The following is a 16,658-nucleotide window of genomic DNA, read 5'->3' on the forward strand; positions in this document are numbered from 1 at the left end:
CTTTCAGGCGAACATACAGCTCCCGGGGTGTCTCTCCTGAGTGGATGTCAAGGGCCCGAAACCTTCTTCGGTAGGTCTCAGCAGTAATTTCATACTTGGCAAGAATCACCTCTTTCACCTGGTCATAATCTTCTGAAGAATCAATGTCCATCAGCACATAAGCACTGCGTGCCTTACCAGTCAAAAGGGGAACCAGTCGGACAGCCCACTCATATCGAGGCCAATGACAGACATGGGCCATCCTTTCAGAGGTGGTAAGGAAGTGTTCAACATCATCGTCAGAAGCCAGTGGCAAGAGGGTGAATTTTTTTCTAATTCTGCAATTTCAAAGATATTGAGATTACTAGTCTTCTGAGAGGCACAGCTGCCTGTGGGAACACTGCAGCTGTTGGCTAGGAGGCTCAAAGCCCGCCTCTTTACGTCACACTGGCTCGACAGAAGCAATATGGCTGCTGCTGCCGATTGGCTTCAAAACAGCGTTCAGAAACAGATGAGTGATGTCACGGATACTACGTCCATATTTTTTACAGTCTATGCTCGATACGCGCTTCATGGAAACGCCCCCTCCATTACGCGACACACGCTCGTTCACTGTTTATTCCCCATAGATTGGTACGGCCAAATAACGCACCCGGCAACCGGACACACCGATCGCCTGCGGGGACAACACACACACACACACAGCCAATATTTGAGGTTAATCATGTTTTGAAATTGCTGCTTGAAAGTGCAGCAACAAAATTGTGGGATAAAACTAAAATAGTCATCTTGTCCTCCCTCCTCTCTCTGCCCCCTCTCTCTCACACACACACACACACACACACACACACACACACACACACACACACACACACACACACACATGATTACAGGCAGAATACAATAAAGAACTTTGCATCCCTTCTCTGCCATATCATTTCATAAATAATGCTATGTAATTTCTGTACTTATTTACTTTGGCTCACATCAACAGGGTCCAGGTAACAATTTCCTCAGTTAAATAGTAACGTAACGGAGTCTGACAAGACCTCCGTTACAGGCTGAATATAAGAAATCGAGAAATCTAAAAACACCACATCCTGTTCCTCTTCAGAGTGCTGCTTCCTGTTACAGATGCAAGGAAGTTTCAAGAACCACAGCCTCTGTGTTGCCAGTCGTGGAGTTTTAACCTATAAATTATGGGGGAAATTTCGAGGTGGTTTCTGTGGACTTGGATTATCTTGATCTCGGATGTGCGTTCGGTTATGCTGCCAGAAATAACAGATGGGACGTTCATTGATGAATGTGTCAAGGAACACAACAGGGCGCGGTCATCTGTCAACCCGCCTGCAAGCAACATGATGCCTATGGTAAGCATGGTGGGCACTTTGACTCTGAAAACTTTCTTTCTTGTGAAAAGTGCATTAAAAAAAGGACCTTAGAATCACCTCAATGGGTCACAAAACCATGTCTCACCGCAGGTAAAGATGAGAAAATGTTAACTTTGAGAAATCTCATGCAGAGAAACGGTCAGAAGAAAGTTCTCCCTCAACAAGTGATTACTTTGTCAATCCTCTGATGGTTAAAGTTGGGTGACGTAGCAGTCTGAGACTTCTAGTATATTACTGCACACCTGTTGAGAAAGGCCAATGTTTAAAGGTCAGTTCACGGATGTTTCTCCACAGAGTCCCTCTTACCTTTTGTAGCACCTTGTCACGAAGTCCTTGTTTTGATAAATCAGTCTGAGTTTCTGTTCAAATGCTGATCACACCAGCGTACACAATCAGATACTGAAAGAGTCTAGTTATTAATGGATCCACTCCCAGAAACAGTGCAATAAAGCATAGATGTTTTGCTTTAGGTTTAAGTTGAGTGAGCAGCAATGCATTCATTTGCCACATTGAGCGATAACCAACACCTCAATAGTGACGAGCTATGGGTGAACAAAGAGCTGGAGACTGTGGCTGTGGTATCATATTTTCATTTGCATCATTCTCCATAAAAAGATGTGATTCTGGGACATTTTGACGAAGGAGTCGAATCCCAACCCAGCATGAGAGTAGGATTTGAAAGAGTCCTAAAATCATGACTCAGTCCAAACCACAAAGATGAAATACTTTGATATGTCACTTTTATTTTAAACCAACACAAGAATATCTAGCGCCCAAACCAAACCACACAAAACTATGTGGAATATCACACCGGTATCTTAGAAGACCAGAGCAGCAGTCTCCTGGATAAAAGATGAAAAGCTTTCCAGTAGGTGCCCTTTGAAGGTGGCGGTGCAAAAAAATGCATTTCCTTTGGTGTCCCTTGAGGCAGCATCTAAAACCAAAGGAAACCCTAATAGTCTGTATTACAATGCCCATCACAACAAATGTTATCTGAAGACTCTTTCCAAACAGAGCAGGTAGACCGTACTCTATATTATATAAGAAGAGAGAGAGAAAGAAACGTACTTTATTAATCCCCAGGGGGACATTTTTTTTCCACTCGTGTTATTTTTGGTCATGCTGCACGCACAGTTTGCAAACATGCAGTGGACATGCACTTAGGGAGAGATGTCAGGGTGAGGATGCTGCCATCAACCAGCGCACCCCAAGCACTTGGGAGTTCAGTGCCTTGCTCAAGGGCAACTCTGCAGTGCCCAGGCAAGCGAACCAGCACCTCTCCAGCCACCAGTTCACTTGTCAAACTTCGTCCATGCTGGGACTCGAGCCAAGCCCCTATGGACTGAGCTACTGCTGCCCCATATCATTAACAAAGACCTGGGTAAGATCCAGTTCCTTCTTACAGACAGGACTCAGTCTGATCTCATCTTAATCCACCATGAGCAGAGCACTTTGCAGCATTTAGCAAGTTACAGTGGCAAGGACAAACTTCCTTTCACAGGCAGAAACCTCCAGCAGGACCAGACTCATGTTAGACACACATCTGCTGAGACCATGTTGGAGAGAGGGATAGCGGAGATGAAGAGAGAGAGAGAGAGAGAGATGATAATGGTAAGTTGATAGTAGTAGTTGTAGCAGCTGGAGTCTGGCATGTCCACAGCAGTAGAGATCCAGAGGAACCTACGAGACAAGGGAGCTCAGGGACTCCAGAAAGGTCTATGGTCAGTAACTTTAATAGGATCAGATTTGTGGGTGAGAAGACGGATTTTAAATTCTATTCTAGATTTTATGGGGAGCCAATGTAGAGAAGCTAACACGAGAGAGAAGTGTTCTCCCTTCCTCGTTCCAGTCATTACTCGAGCTGCAGCGTTTTGGAACAGCTGAGTCTTTAGAGACCTATTAGGGCAGCCTGATCAAGGGGAATTACAGTAATCAAACCTGGAGGTAACAAATGCATGGACTCGTTTTTCTGTGTCTCTCTGAGACAGGATGTGTCTGTATGATTTATTTATAACTCATAACTCATCCATTCTGATTATATGAAGATTATGAGTTGTCCATATTAGGCATAACTCGAGGTGTTACTGATCTGGCTGACAGGGGATTTCCAGTGTTGCGACAGGCATCTAACGCCTCTTCAGAAACCAAATGTTGATGTCACTGAGACTACATCCCAGCTTTAAACAGTCAATGGGAGATAATACTTCAACTACAATCTAATGAACTATTTGTTTACTCACTCCTCAGATATAACGAAGAAAGGAAGTGAGAAGATTTCAAATAAAAACTAAACCTGTTTCATGTTCTTTCTCTCTTCTCCTTTAGTCATGGGATGAGGACTTGGCCATCACTGCAAGAGAGTGGGCAACAAAATGTCTGTTTGAACACAACCCCAACCGACGGCGTCCTAACTCCAACTCTGTAGGAGAAAACCTTTGGGTGGGCTACCCACCATCATTCTTTAATGTGTTGGGTTCAATAAAAAGTTGGGACGATGAAAAACAATATTACGACTTCGACAGCCAGGCCTGCACAAAAGTCTGTGGCCACTACACACAGGTCTGCACCCTTTTCTTTGACTACACTCAGACAATACGCTGTAGCCTTTTTGTAGTCTCCACTGCACAGCTGAACCCTCTTGTTGTCTCCAGGTTGTGTGGGCAAGCAGCAACAAGGTTGGGTGTGCCGCTCATCTGTGCCCCGACGGAATCAAGGAAACTGACTTTGGGAGAAAAGAAAGCGTCATTTTTGTATGCAACTATTCTCCAGCGTAAGTTTCACATCTTCAAATACAGAGTCTGTGAGTTTTGAAATGGTGAAGGTTACACAAATTCTGGTTTCACAGTAAAAAAAAGGAAGTAGCATTTTCTGAGTGTCCTTTGAAACCTAAACCACCAATAACTTTATCTTTTAAAACTAAACAGCAGATAGTTCAGTAACGAATGCATATGATGGATCTAGGTTTGCAGCAAAGATGACCTGCAGAACAATCATGACAGGGTTGTGGTCTAACCTGGATTATGGTTTTATCTGCAGGGGTAACATGAACAGAAGGAAACCGTATAAATCCACCGGTTGGACCACGGCAGATAGCGGATCAAGCTATGTGGGGATTCTGGTTGTCCGGCCCATCGCTCTCATCCTTACCTTCGTCGCAGCTTATGCAGTCCGACACTTTTACCCTGATGTCTTCTGCTATGAATAGACCTCCTGCAGAGACCTCAAGGACCCGGACTTCATTGTGTGTGCAGAGGAGATATCTAATGAAAGCTTTAGAAGCTTAGAAGTATTCCAAATATCATTCCAAATGTAAATATGCATGTAAAGACAGTTTACTTTGCAGGCTGAACACCTGCTTCCAAATATATACTCTGATTTCTCAACTTTAGCCGTAGCGCCCCCCAGTGGGAATGTTGGTACTACCTTTTACATGCAATGTGCAATGTGCTCCATATTTCATAGGTTTGATGACAGTCACAGCTTCAACTCATCTACACATACATCTTTATCATAGTAATAACGTCACGTATTTCAAACAGACACAGTTTTGAATTTGATGTCAATCTTAGTTTGATTAACGGACAGACATGAACTATCCTACAGATGATAACTTTGTGAAAGTCCTATCCCTGCCTACTGGTGCATGTGAGCTCATCTACAGATCAGTTTACCTCATGGTGGTTGTCCCGCATATTACTGCACAGTTCTGGTTGCAGCACAGGCACATCCTGCAGCTGCATCAGGCCCCATGAGGACAACGATGCAAAGGCCTGTTCATCGCCTCATGTGCCTTTAAATTTCAGTTTGTTATCCTTTTAGTTTGTTAATAAACACAATTTCTTTTGTTCATTTACAGTCTCTCTTCTGGTATTTTCAGAAAATTGTTGTCCCCCTCATCCACTTTTACTTGAACAACGTTGATAAGGTTGATGGACTAATACCATCTATGTTACTTAAAGACACGAGTATCTCCCCATGTCTTAAACCCAAAGTAAAATAAAACTGGATTAAACTCAACAACCGGGGCATGTTTACTTACTTGTATTGCCTTCAGGTGCTGTTGGAATTTTACAGCAGCGGTCTGTCAATTCAGAAAAACAGATTTTTTTTCCCGCATGTGAATGCAACACGCTTCTGTCCAAACCTGCTTGTTTAAGCATAATTATCAGCAACTAAAATATTATTCCACACCTTTCTGAGCAGCTCTTAACTGTAAGCTGTCGACAGAGCTCCATACTTTCTCTTTATAATAGAACTTGTGATATAAAGTGGCAGGAATGATGTAAAACCTACAAAAATAAGATTAGAGTTGTTAAAAATCTTTAATTTCACACTTTTCAGCTGATTGAGTCTGCATCCTCCTAAACATGCATCTGTTAACACTTTGAAACATAAATATTCTGCAGAAAGAAAGAGAGGAAAATGTACGATATCAGTCAACGGCGGTGTGCTCGTCCTCTGACTGATGTTTGGTCTCCAGGAGGATGAAAGCGATACAAGCAAATATGGACATTGAGTCCACGCGACATGAATTGTTCAATAAAAGTGACCATGACAGTTTGTGATCCAAGCTCCACCTTCATGGACACATCATGTCAGTGGTGGTGGAAGTCTGTGTTAGCCTTTGTTCTTTTTCTTTTTGTTGGTGCTGCTGCCTGCAGGAGGAGCTGGGTTCACAGGCGGAGCCCCCAGTTTCTTTGTTTTGGCCTTTTTCACTTTCTCCTTGATGGCGTTGATGTCGAGCTTACCTTCTGCAGGAGCTGAGACAGAAACAAAGCAGAGAAAGGAAGGTGTGACTGAGGTGAGTCGTGTTACACAGTTTGACTTTGCTCTTTAAATCAAGGCTTGTTCCTTTATTTTTACCTTTGGTGGATTTCTTCATTAGTGGCTTCTCTTTAGGAGGAATGAAAGCTTTGTTCCTCTCCTCTTGCTTCTTGGTCAGAGCTTCTGCTTGTTTAACCTGAGAAAAAGGAACAAGAGTCACAACTGTCATTTCCTACGATGCAACACCTCAGTGGTTCATGTGGGCACAACAGGTTTTTAAAGTCTTGAGCATTTATAAAGCGACCAAGAATTAGTTCACGGTATTCATGCTGCTCTTTAACAGAACAGTATCTATAAACCAGCAGTGCACCACAGCTGAACAAACAACAATCTGCATTTTACAATGCATGAACATATTTTTCAGATCACCTCATTCTTAAAAATATGTGCATATTCATACTGGAACAAATAGAGGAAGATCTTGGATAAAATGGGATTTGTCTCGTTAGGGGTGTGTGCTTTTAGTCGACTTAATGTCTTGCTAGTCGGCACCAGAATTACGAGTTGATTTGACAAATTCTTAATATTTTTGTAATTGTGCCCCTGTAAAATGTTACCGCTGATCGGTTGCTCAAGTTTGAACTTCTGATCTAACATTTTGTTGGCTGCACTTGTATGCAGATGTTAAATAAACGAAGCGTCAGGTCTGTCATTATGGCAGATGGTGTTCTGCCTGCTTTTGCTCTCCGTATGAGCCGTTAATCTTGCACACACCAAGCCTGCTGTTCTGTGATAAATCAATGGAAACGAAAACTATTGCCAAACTGAAATCCGAAACCCCGCCAACAGATTCAGACACATATCAAATCTGGGAAAAGATTAAGAGAGGAGCAGTGGTGCTCAGTCGGAAAAGGGTGGCTTGCCCACTCCAGGTCAGAGGTGAGTCTTTACCCCAGGAAGAGGAAATAAAGTATCTCAGGGGCGTGTTCACGAGAGACGGGAAGAGGGAGTGCAAGATTGACAGACAGATTGGGGCAGTGTCTGCAGTGATTGGACGCTGTACCGGTCTGTCGTGGTGAAGAGAGAGCTGAGCCAGAAGGCAAAGCTCTCAATTTATCGGTCAATCTACGTTCCAACCCTCACCTATGGTCATGAGTTGTGGGTAGTGACCTAAAGAACGAGATCGTGAATACAAGCTGCTGAAATGAGCTTTCTCTGCAAGGTGTCTGGGCGTCTCCCTGGGGAGGTGTTTTGGGCATGTCCGTTTGGGAGGAGGCCACGGGGAAGACCCAGGACACGCTGGCGAGATTATATCTCTCAGCTGGCCTGGGAACGCCTCGGTATACTCCCAGAAGAGCTGGTGGAAGTGGCCGGGGAGAGGAGTGTCTGGGCTTCCCTGCTGAGACTGCTGCCCCTGCGACCCGGATAAGTGGAGGAAGATGTATAGATCAGTGTGATCGCGAAAAGGTGAAAAACCTGATCGTAGAATTTTAAACCAACCACGGTCAAGAGTGTGATTTAAAGTGATTTAAAGTCTATAAATCCAGGTTAGTTTGGATGCTAAAAAAGTAACTCTGTGGATGACAAAGTGTGCAGCAGGATGTGGTTATACTTAGACTTACCTTGATCTCTTCCATCTTCTTCCTCCTCTTCACACTTTCACGCAGGAAGAACTCTCCTGTGGCCAGCTCCTTGTCAACCTTCAAGAATAATAAAGAAGAGTTCAAATCAAAGTAGAAATCTAGTCTCAATATTTAAATTACTGCCAATAGATGGTTTCAAACATGGGGAGTGTCCTCTTGGTTTTCAGGTTGTTTACTTTAAGTTAAAACTTTTATCAGAACAGGCTTCAGAGAATTATCTGCTGAGTGTCTGAAAATAGAGGGTTCGACTTCCTGCTCAGTACTTTGAACTCCTAAAACAAGTATGATAGGGGACAATAAAATAACCTCACCTGGCTCTCTGGATGCGATGGAGGGAACGGCGTGTACTCCTTTTTCACGCTCTTCTTCTTCGGTTCTCGCCGCTTGGTCAGGTTCTTGTGTCGGAACTTTGGCAGGAAGCGTTCCCAGCTCTGCACCCGCAGGTCGGGGTCTTTAGAGAGCTCCCGTTTGATCATCAGAGTCTGAACCGGGGGGGGGTGGATGGAGTAAAAATTATTAAATGTGATGCTGTTGTTAATTTAGTGGAAACAGTTTGATGTTAGTGGAGAAAGTTCTTCAAGATATTTGTGTCAAACAGGGAAATTCCTGCTCCAGAGGTCACATGTGATCGCATGATGGTAAGATGTGTCCGGGTAGCAATTTAATAAGGACTATTTCTTGGTGTGTAAATACTCTGAAAGTCATTCAGTTACACTTCTTGTCAGGGCTGCTGACAACCTCAGGATTAAATGTAGTTTTTATGCAACAAGAACACTCACAGCTCTTTTAAGGATGCGTTTGTGCACTGGCAGCTGTAGCCTCGAGCTGATGGTCTCAAGAGGACATTTTTCAATGACGGAACCCGACTCACTTATGAAACGGTCTTTTTTAACATATGCTCCCCAACATTCAGTCGTTTACAGACTTTTATAGTGCACATAAATCAGCCGGGCTCCCTTTCTGGATTGAGCCACCATTGCAAACGTATGCATGACATCCTACATGTTAGTGCTTCATTTAAAGGTATCAACCAGTGCATTGAAACAGCAAGCAGAGCACAGTATTCCTTCCATTTCTGTAGAGTTCATTTGATGTAATAAGCCGACGTCAGAGCTTATCTGCATGCTAAAAAAGGAGCATAAAAAATAGTGCAAACAATGCAGAGAGGAAATCTACAGAGGAAAAAAGGATTTGATGATTTCAAGCTGCTCTTGATGACTTTGAAGACTTTTTAAGAAAAATGCAATAATGCATTTAAGAGGTCTGCTCCAAAATTGATGATTAAAGTGCACAGATACAAAAGAAGCTCAGAGTTAAGTGGTTATTGAAGTTTGTCTGGAAGCTCATTATCGCTCGGACAAAAAGAAAACAACGAGAAAATGGAGCCTTCATGAAACAAGATACAAAACGTAGGTCATTAATATTCAAAGAAGGTTAAACCAATGAGATTTAAAGAATAAAAATATGAGATTAAAAGGTGAAATTAAGAAAAAAAATCCTAGTGTTCTCAGGTTACATTTCATAATGATATAATTTTACAAAAAAATATGAGAGAAAAGGGTAAAATTATGACAATAAAATGTTTAAAAAATTAGGTGGGAAAAATAAATAAATGTTACATTTTTTAATAAAGAGTTAAAATTTAAAGAAAAATAATCATGAGTGTGAGATAAATTACTAATTATTAGCTTAATTTAAGGTATTGTGGGATTGAAAAGCTGAAACTATGAGCTTAAAGTTTGAAATCATGAAGTAAAGAGACATTATTAAAAAATAAAAAGTTGAAAAACTGAATTAAAAAATTTAAACGAAACAATGAAAGTCAAATACAGGAGAAAATAATTAAAATCATGAGATAACACATTATTAATTTTCTTAGTAGAAAAGGTCATAAAGATGCATTATTAGGTCATAATCACGAGATAGTCATTAGTATGAGATAGAAAGGTAGGTCAATTGAGACAGTAAGTTTTAATTATGAGATAATAAAGTTTATGTGATAATTAAAAAAGAATGAGTCATAAAAATTATGAGATTTGAAGTCAAAATAGTGAGATATAAAATAATTATTAAGATGTACGAACTGACTTTTTCACATCGGACTCATCTCATAATTATGACGCAACATGAGTGTATTTTTTAATATATAATGAAGGTATCCAAGTTTTTGTCTTATTGTTTTACCAGCAGAAATGTGCTTCCATAGTTTGGTTGTGGCCTTGAAATAACGAGACAAACTGTAACTGAACATGTGAAATGTTCTCTGTATCCAGAGGAGAGAGCTCTCTGCTGCTGTTTGTGGAGTACGTTCACTATCTGTCCACATTAGTTTTCCTTCAAAATGAGGCTTTTTCATGAATTGCTCAGACACAACAATTAACAAAGAAACGTATTGTGACTAGTTCAAATATGTAGTCTTGAAAAACTTTACTCTTCATGCCCTCAGCTCCGGGTTGAGCCAGCATCGGCTTCAAACCCAGAGAGATTGATTTCAGTCACGAGGTCCAGAACAAGGATGGAAAGCATCATCATGGGGCTTGAACGCAGAAACATTTGAAACGCTCCATGACTCACACCACAGAGCAGAGGCAGGGCAGAGTCACATGAGCTCTCTGTTAGAACATACCTTGATGTTGTAGATGGGATGAATGTTCTTCATCGTGTCCATCACCACTTTTCGTACCTGAGTGACAGAAAAAAGACACATGAAGAAAAGAAACATCCAATGCTTTTTAAATTGATTTTTAAATTGAGTATTAAGATGTTTTATTCAACATTTTATCATCAGAGGAAAACTGAAACTCCTCCCTTCAAGAGGTGCTGAGTCTGTCTGTGGGACATCATAAGTAGTTTACCTGATAACTTTATTTTCAGCCTCTAAGACGTTCTCTGCTCTTTGATACTGACCAGGTAAACTTATGAAATTTAAAAGCTGCATGTAAAAAAAGTTCCTGGTTCAAGGTCATAACCAGTAACTGTATATAAAACTGGATGCTGTGACTTATTAATATTTTGTTTCACTGCATCCAGACATGACCTGCTGCTGCACCCACTCACATTCCCAGAAGAGCTCATTACATCTTTCAACGACAACGCCCAGTTAAATCTGAGGGGAGTGTTGCATCCCAGCCCAGGTAGCAGAGAGAGATGAACGTGTGATACTCTCCTTACTGGTCTTCCAAAGAAAAACAAAAAACCTACTCAAGTTTGAACAAAGACCAGAAGGAGAGTACAGTCTTCACATTGGCTTTCTGTTTCTTTCCTATTGATTTTAAATTATTGTACTAGTTTCAAGGCGCTGCATGGCCTCGAAACAGACTACATCTCAGAGATGCTTTCAGTGTATGAACCAGTAAGGCCTCTCAGATCCTCCGGCTCCTCTCTTTCAGCTGTTCCTCAGAGCAGAACAGAAACTTTTGGATATGCTGCTTTCAGCCATTATCAATCAATAAATCACGCTTTATTTATAGAGCACCTTTCATACAAATCAAAAGCAATTCAAAGTGCTTGAAAGAGACTGAAAACAAGAAAAGGAGGAATAAAATAATAGCAAAACATACAACATATTAAGAAACAAAAATGGATGGAGACTAATTTACTTCTACAATAACTATATCTATTTAATTAAACTAAGTTAAAGCATCAAAATGACAATAAGAAAATAAATAGTGAGAATAAAAACATTTTAAAAAAGGGAAAGGATAAACGTTGAAGATAAAATAAATGCACTAAAAAGATCAACAATGGGTTGACCAATAATAAAAAAAACAATTTGTTAAAAAATAAACAAAATAACTTGAAAATCAATATTAAATATTAAAGTCATAAAATTATGCTACGCTCAAAGATGCTGGAATTGCCTGCCAGATGATCTGAGAGGGGCCGGGAATATTCAGCCTTTACAAAGTAAATTAAAGACCCATTTATTTAGTCTTGCTTTTATGTAAGGTTTTTTATAACTTCATCTAATCAATCATTTTAATATCACTTTAAATTCATTTTAATATTCCATTGTTTCATTCATTTTTAACTCTTCATTTTTTTTTATCCAACTAATAATAATTTTTTTTACAGTTTTTTGAATTTTATTTTTAACCTTTCCAACTGTCTAAACTAGTCCTGTTTTATCTTTATTTACTTATTCCTCAACTATTTTCCTTTGTTGTTCATGTATATACATTTCATTGAAATTGGTCTAATTAATCTCTACTTCTCGATCCCATTCTATTTCATGTTCAGTCATTATATATTCTATATTTTATTCAATTGCTGTAAAGCACTTTGAATTGCATTTGATTGGTATGAAAGGTGCTTTATAGATAAAGCTTGATTGATTGATTGATTGATTGATAGATGAAAACTCCTTTGCACATCTCACCTCTTTGAGGCCGTTGAAGGGCCCGAGAGCCGACACAGTGTTTCCCTGCACCATCACGTAACAGTTAGTCAACAACTCCAACGCCTGGAAAGAGAGAGAGGGATGAAAAGAGAAGACGTTGTTCCAGTGATACAAAGACTCATTGTGTGACTGATTATGAGCAAAGCTGCTTGTGTGTGTTGTAGCATATTCTTAAACAAAACGACAGAGTAGGGCTTGATGGTCTAAGGCTTGTTTAATCATAGATCGCACAGCTTTTAAACACTTCACAATGTACCTCATACAATCTCGGCTACGTGAGGTCAATATTTGGCAACATCCTGGTCCATTGACAATGCTGATTTCTTTAGAGCACCCTGTGGCTCCCTTCCCGGTTTCCCGTAAAGTGATGCTATTTGCCAAAAAAGGATGTTTACTGAATTGTGACCTGCCAGAGACGGATTCTGGGAAGCTCGAACTCTTCTGGCTCTTATGACCTTGAATAGAAACCTATCCAATCCGGTGCCGTGACAGAACGGAGACGAACCGGAGACGGATCTGGTGGAATTTGGCCGCAATACCAAACCTCCCAATAATATTGAATCTCCCAATATGTGCAGCTGAACTGCAATATTTAATTCAATCAATACATTTGTTTACATGCTTTGGTTAATATTTGTGTTGCAGTCTTGGTCGTTGTGAAGTTATTGCACAGATGTTTCTATGTAAGTTGTACAGCACTCCTTCTTTTTGTGCTGCTGGTTTCATTCTCTTGTTCTTCTCCCATGAAACAAATAAAGTTATTTAAATTGAATTGTCTATTTTTTGGTGAATCATAAAGAAAGTATCAGATGTTCTTCATACTGTGTATGTTTGTTTTTAAATAACCTGGTGAAATTGTTATCATGCAATAACTTCTATTATCTATTATTATCTACTTCTATTTATCAGATGGAAGTGTACATAGTGTGTATATATCTGTAATAGTTGCCATATTTTATTTTATTTTTACTTTATTTATTTATTTATTTTCTATTCTATTCTATTCTATTCTATTTTACATTATTTTATTTTTATTTTATTTTATTTAACCCATGTCATTGCTATCATTACTGTTATTATATTTTTTAACTATGTTAGTACATTGTTGTATTCCCCTGTCCTGTGTTGTAAGCTGCTGTAACAAAAGAAATTTCCCCCAACAGGGGACAAATAAAGTATATCTTATCTTATGTTCAAACTCTTAAAATATTTGCTCAATGATGTCACTTAAAAGCTCCAAGCGTGAGTTAATGTAAGTCTTCTGCAGAGATTTAACCAAAAAGTGAAGCGTGTCCTGCATTGATCATTTAGGAGCATGTGTGTCTGATCCAGTCAAAGGCTCAAACAGTCAAGGACTGTGAAAATGAAGTGCCTCTGTGGTTTGTGCTCTGTTATTTTTTTCTGGTTTGATACTTACTTTTAGGGTTGAGCCCTTGGGACCAATAAGCCGCTGCCTGCGCTTCACAAACCGCTCCCTGTTCCTCACAAGTGTCCCAATTTTGATGATGTCGCACGCCATGTCATCCTGTAATATCCGCACAGCCTGGAGGCAGAGAGGACAAATAAAGATAGGAGAAGAAACAAATCACTCTCATTATAGGATATCAGCTTTACGGTCAAGTCACAAGTTCAACACATGGCATGTGCTGCTTAATCCTCAGGGAGGAGTTCAAACAGACAGTAATCAGATTCTTGTTTGAGATGGTCACCTGTTCAAACGGCACACTTCTTGCCAGCAGCTTGATGAGATCTCTCGCTCTCACAATTGCGTACGGATCAAATGTTTTCTTAGTGGTGCAGACGGTGATGCTTCCCTCGATCAGGTCCAGAGAAGCTTTGACGTGCTAAGAGGAAGCATAAATCCATGTCACACAAGTGTTATTTATGTAGCAGTAATTCTTGGGAATGCAAACACATCATAAGTAATAAAAGTTTAGTAGTCTGTTTATCTGCTTTCAAAGAGTTGGTATTGTCAGAGGGAACTCACTGCCTCTCCTAAAGCCTTCTCCACAAGCGGCCAGCACTCCTTCAGGTAGGCTTCTCTGTATTTGGGGAAGAGGGTGGCGAAGCTGCTCTCCTCCAGCAGACCGCGGGGGTTGTCATCTTTGGTGAATGAGGGCTCTTTCCATCCATCCGGAACAGTCAGGAGTTCAGATTCATCCACTACGAGACACAGAAACCAGAATATTGGAGGTTTAAGAAGTGTTTGTGGTCTCATGCAACAATAACAGCACATCAGAGAACCGATTTACACCTGTCACATGAGTTTTAAACGTTTTCTCTTCAGAAAGGAGATTTAGTTAAACAAAATGCTTGACAGGTGCTACTAAATGTACAGACTTCAACAGGGGAATATTATTTTTATTTTGTTGTCTTTCCTGTGAACTCAAAACTGTTTTAACAAAACACTGAACAAATGTGAATGACACATAATAAATAAAAATAATAATAATAAAAAATAATAATAATAATAAAAAATAAATAATAATAATTAGAAGAAGAAGAAGAATTTGGGATGTATATCACATCTTTAAAAACATGGGTTTACAAAGTACTTTGACATTCAAGCAAAAACTATACAAAACAAACAAACACAGAAACGTCCCACAACAGAACCCAATGGAGTATTTAATCAACATAAATAATCCAAATGTAAATCAAAAGATATTGCTGCAAAGGAAAAGGGGATTTGATGATTTCCTGTTGCTCTTGATGACTTTGAAGACTTAAAAAAAAACTGTAATGAAAAAATTATGAGGTCTGCTCTGAAATGTATGATTAAAGTGCACAGGGATAAAAAAGCTAAAAAAAGATTAAGAACCAAACAGCATGGAGTGAGGTTTAGACCATGAGGACCAGCGAGGTAGATAGAGAACCCTTAAAAATTAAGAAAAGATAATAACAATAACATAATACAAAATTAAACTATTATGATCATAATAATAATAAGAACATTCATAATTTAAAAATTTTCATAATTCACAGCAATATTAATAAGAACAACAATAATAATTAAGTAATTAATAATGAATAACTAAATTATTTAAAATATATAATACTACTACTACTACTACTAATAAGAAGAACAATAATAATACAAATTATTATTATTATTAATAATGATTTAATTATAATAAATAAATAATAATAATAAGGTACAAATAATAATAAAATTAATGTAATAAATGCAAAAATAAGATAAAAAAAGAGCTATGAAAAATTTAAGGGATTAAAAATATCAGGTAAATAAAACAATTAAATAGATCAGAAGAGTAGGAATAAGATAAAACGGCAATAGGAAGACGACATCCTGTGAAAGCAAGTCGGTAAAGTTTGTTTTAAGAAAAGCTGTCTCCATGAGTCTATAGTCTACACTTGGAGATGTGAGGAGGATCTAGATTTGTAACTTTGGAGCAGGATCCATGCGTTCTTTAAAAGTTATCACGAAGATCTTACTGAACTATTCTCTTTTTATACTCATTTTTAATTTCCGTGATAAGTCCATGAGTGTCCTTTAAAGAGAATGACTGTAGATGGAAACTTTGAGTAAAGCCAGTCAACAACACATGAAGCTCATCTGCTACTAAGGGGCTAGTTCATGCGTGCCTCGCTGCCGACATGTAAACACGCTGATAAACTCACAGAATTCAGCCCTGCCTCGAAGTTAACGAGTATTTTGTTTCAAATAAAGAGCTTTTACATCAACAGCAATCACAACTCACCCTGGTTTGTAGTCTTTTTAGACTTTTTCGCTGTTTGGGCTTCACTCATGCCGTCTCCCGTCTTGGAGGACGCCATCTTTATTCAGAAGCGGAAGTTACGTAGAGTCTCTTGCAGAGTCGCTCCCAGCTCCCCGCCACCTAGTGTTCTGGAGTATGGACGTGATTTATTACCTTCCCCGTAAATAGAACGAAATAAAAGGTACTTACAGCTAAATAAATGAACAAAGAGTTTCTAATAAAGTGTGCATCTTTTCTCCAAGCTTCCTGGTGGCTGCCTTTGATTTTCTTCGTCTTTGTAAAACAAGGGTAGGTTCTATTACAGCCAGAGCCAGCCCTAACCAACTTGGTGCCCTAGGCAAGATTTTAACTGTATGGTAACCAAGCGGCAACCTCCGGTCTAAAAATGAGTCCAATGCAGAAGTGCTAAGAACTGCAGTTCATCGAGGATCCGCTTGAGGCTGGCTCCACAGGGAACCCGAAACCACATACACACAATTCAAAAAGCTGATCTTTACAGCAGAAATAAACATGTTTACAGCCTGGTACAAAAGACGAGTGTAGTCTGGATAGCTCATGTCTCGATCGGCACACACTGTGCGGGGGTGAATTTTTTTCTAACGCTGCAATTTTGAAGATACTGAGATTACGAGTCTTCCAATGAGAGGCACAGCTGACTTGATTGACAGGTGGGAACACTGTAGCTGTTGGCTAGGAGGCTCAAAGCCCGCCTCTATACGTCACACTCGCTCGACAGCAGCAA

General features: G+C 39.6%; 2 protein-coding genes across 2 annotated transcripts; one reads left to right on the forward strand and one right to left on the reverse strand.

Moving 5' to 3' along the window:
- The first annotated feature begins 1,093 nt into the window (after positions 1 to 1,093).
- glipr1a (GLI pathogenesis-related 1a) lies at positions 1,094 to 5,387 on the forward strand. Its single transcript, XM_034673642.1, has 4 exons — positions 1,094 to 1,349; positions 3,696 to 3,929; positions 4,022 to 4,140; positions 4,407 to 5,387. Exons 1-4 carry the CDS (start codon positions 1,179 to 1,181, stop codon positions 4,573 to 4,575), a joined length of 693 nt encoding a protein of 230 aa, XP_034529533.1. The 5' UTR covers positions 1,094 to 1,178; the 3' UTR covers positions 4,576 to 5,387.
- Positions 5,388 to 5,673: 286 nt separating this feature from the next.
- Positions 5,674 to 16,037, reverse strand: krr1 (KRR1 small subunit processome component homolog). The gene is made up of 10 exons (XM_034673641.1): positions 15,899 to 16,037; positions 14,164 to 14,339; positions 13,886 to 14,020; positions 13,594 to 13,719; positions 12,156 to 12,239; positions 10,404 to 10,460; positions 8,089 to 8,259; positions 7,757 to 7,834; positions 6,234 to 6,330; positions 5,674 to 6,130 (listed from the first exon to the last, which is right to left on the reverse strand). Exons 1-10 carry the CDS (start codon positions 15,972 to 15,974, stop codon positions 5,988 to 5,990), a joined length of 1,143 nt encoding a protein of 380 aa, XP_034529532.1. The 5' UTR covers positions 15,975 to 16,037; the 3' UTR covers positions 5,674 to 5,987.
- Positions 16,038 to 16,658: the final 621 nt, after the last annotated feature.

The sequence above is a fragment of the Notolabrus celidotus genome, chromosome 21 (genome assembly GCF_009762535.1).
Source record: "Notolabrus celidotus isolate fNotCel1 chromosome 21, fNotCel1.pri, whole genome shotgun sequence".
NCBI lineage: Eukaryota > Metazoa > Chordata > Actinopteri > Labriformes > Labridae > Notolabrus > Notolabrus celidotus.

What these genes read in the sequence shown, in the direction of transcription:
- glipr1a (XM_034673642.1), top strand. Translation starts at nt 1,179, where the DNA reads ATGGGGGAAATTTCGAGGTGGTTTCTGTGGACTTGGATTATCTTGATC. An exon ending in CAAGCAACATGATGCCTATG is followed by an intron (nt 1,350 to 3,695) that starts GTAAGCATGGTG and finishes CTTCTCCTTTAG; the next exon opens with TCATGGGATGAGGACTTGGC. An exon ending in GTATGCAACTATTCTCCAGC is followed by an intron (nt 4,141 to 4,406) that starts GTAAGTTTCACA and finishes TTTTATCTGCAG; the next exon opens with GGGTAACATGAACAGAAGGA.
- krr1 (XM_034673641.1), bottom strand. Translation starts at nt 15,974, where the DNA reads ATGGCGTCCTCCAAGACGGGAGACGGCATGAGTGAAGCCCAAACAGCG. An exon ending in CCAAGGGCTCAACCCTAAAA is followed by an intron (nt 12,240 to 13,593) that starts GTAAGTATCAAA and finishes CTCTCTTTCCAG; the next exon opens with GCGTTGGAGTTGTTGACTAA. An exon ending in ATCCCATCTACAACATCAAG is followed by an intron (nt 8,260 to 10,403) that starts GTATGTTCTAAC and finishes CCCCCGGTTCAG; the next exon opens with ACTCTGATGATCAAACGGGA.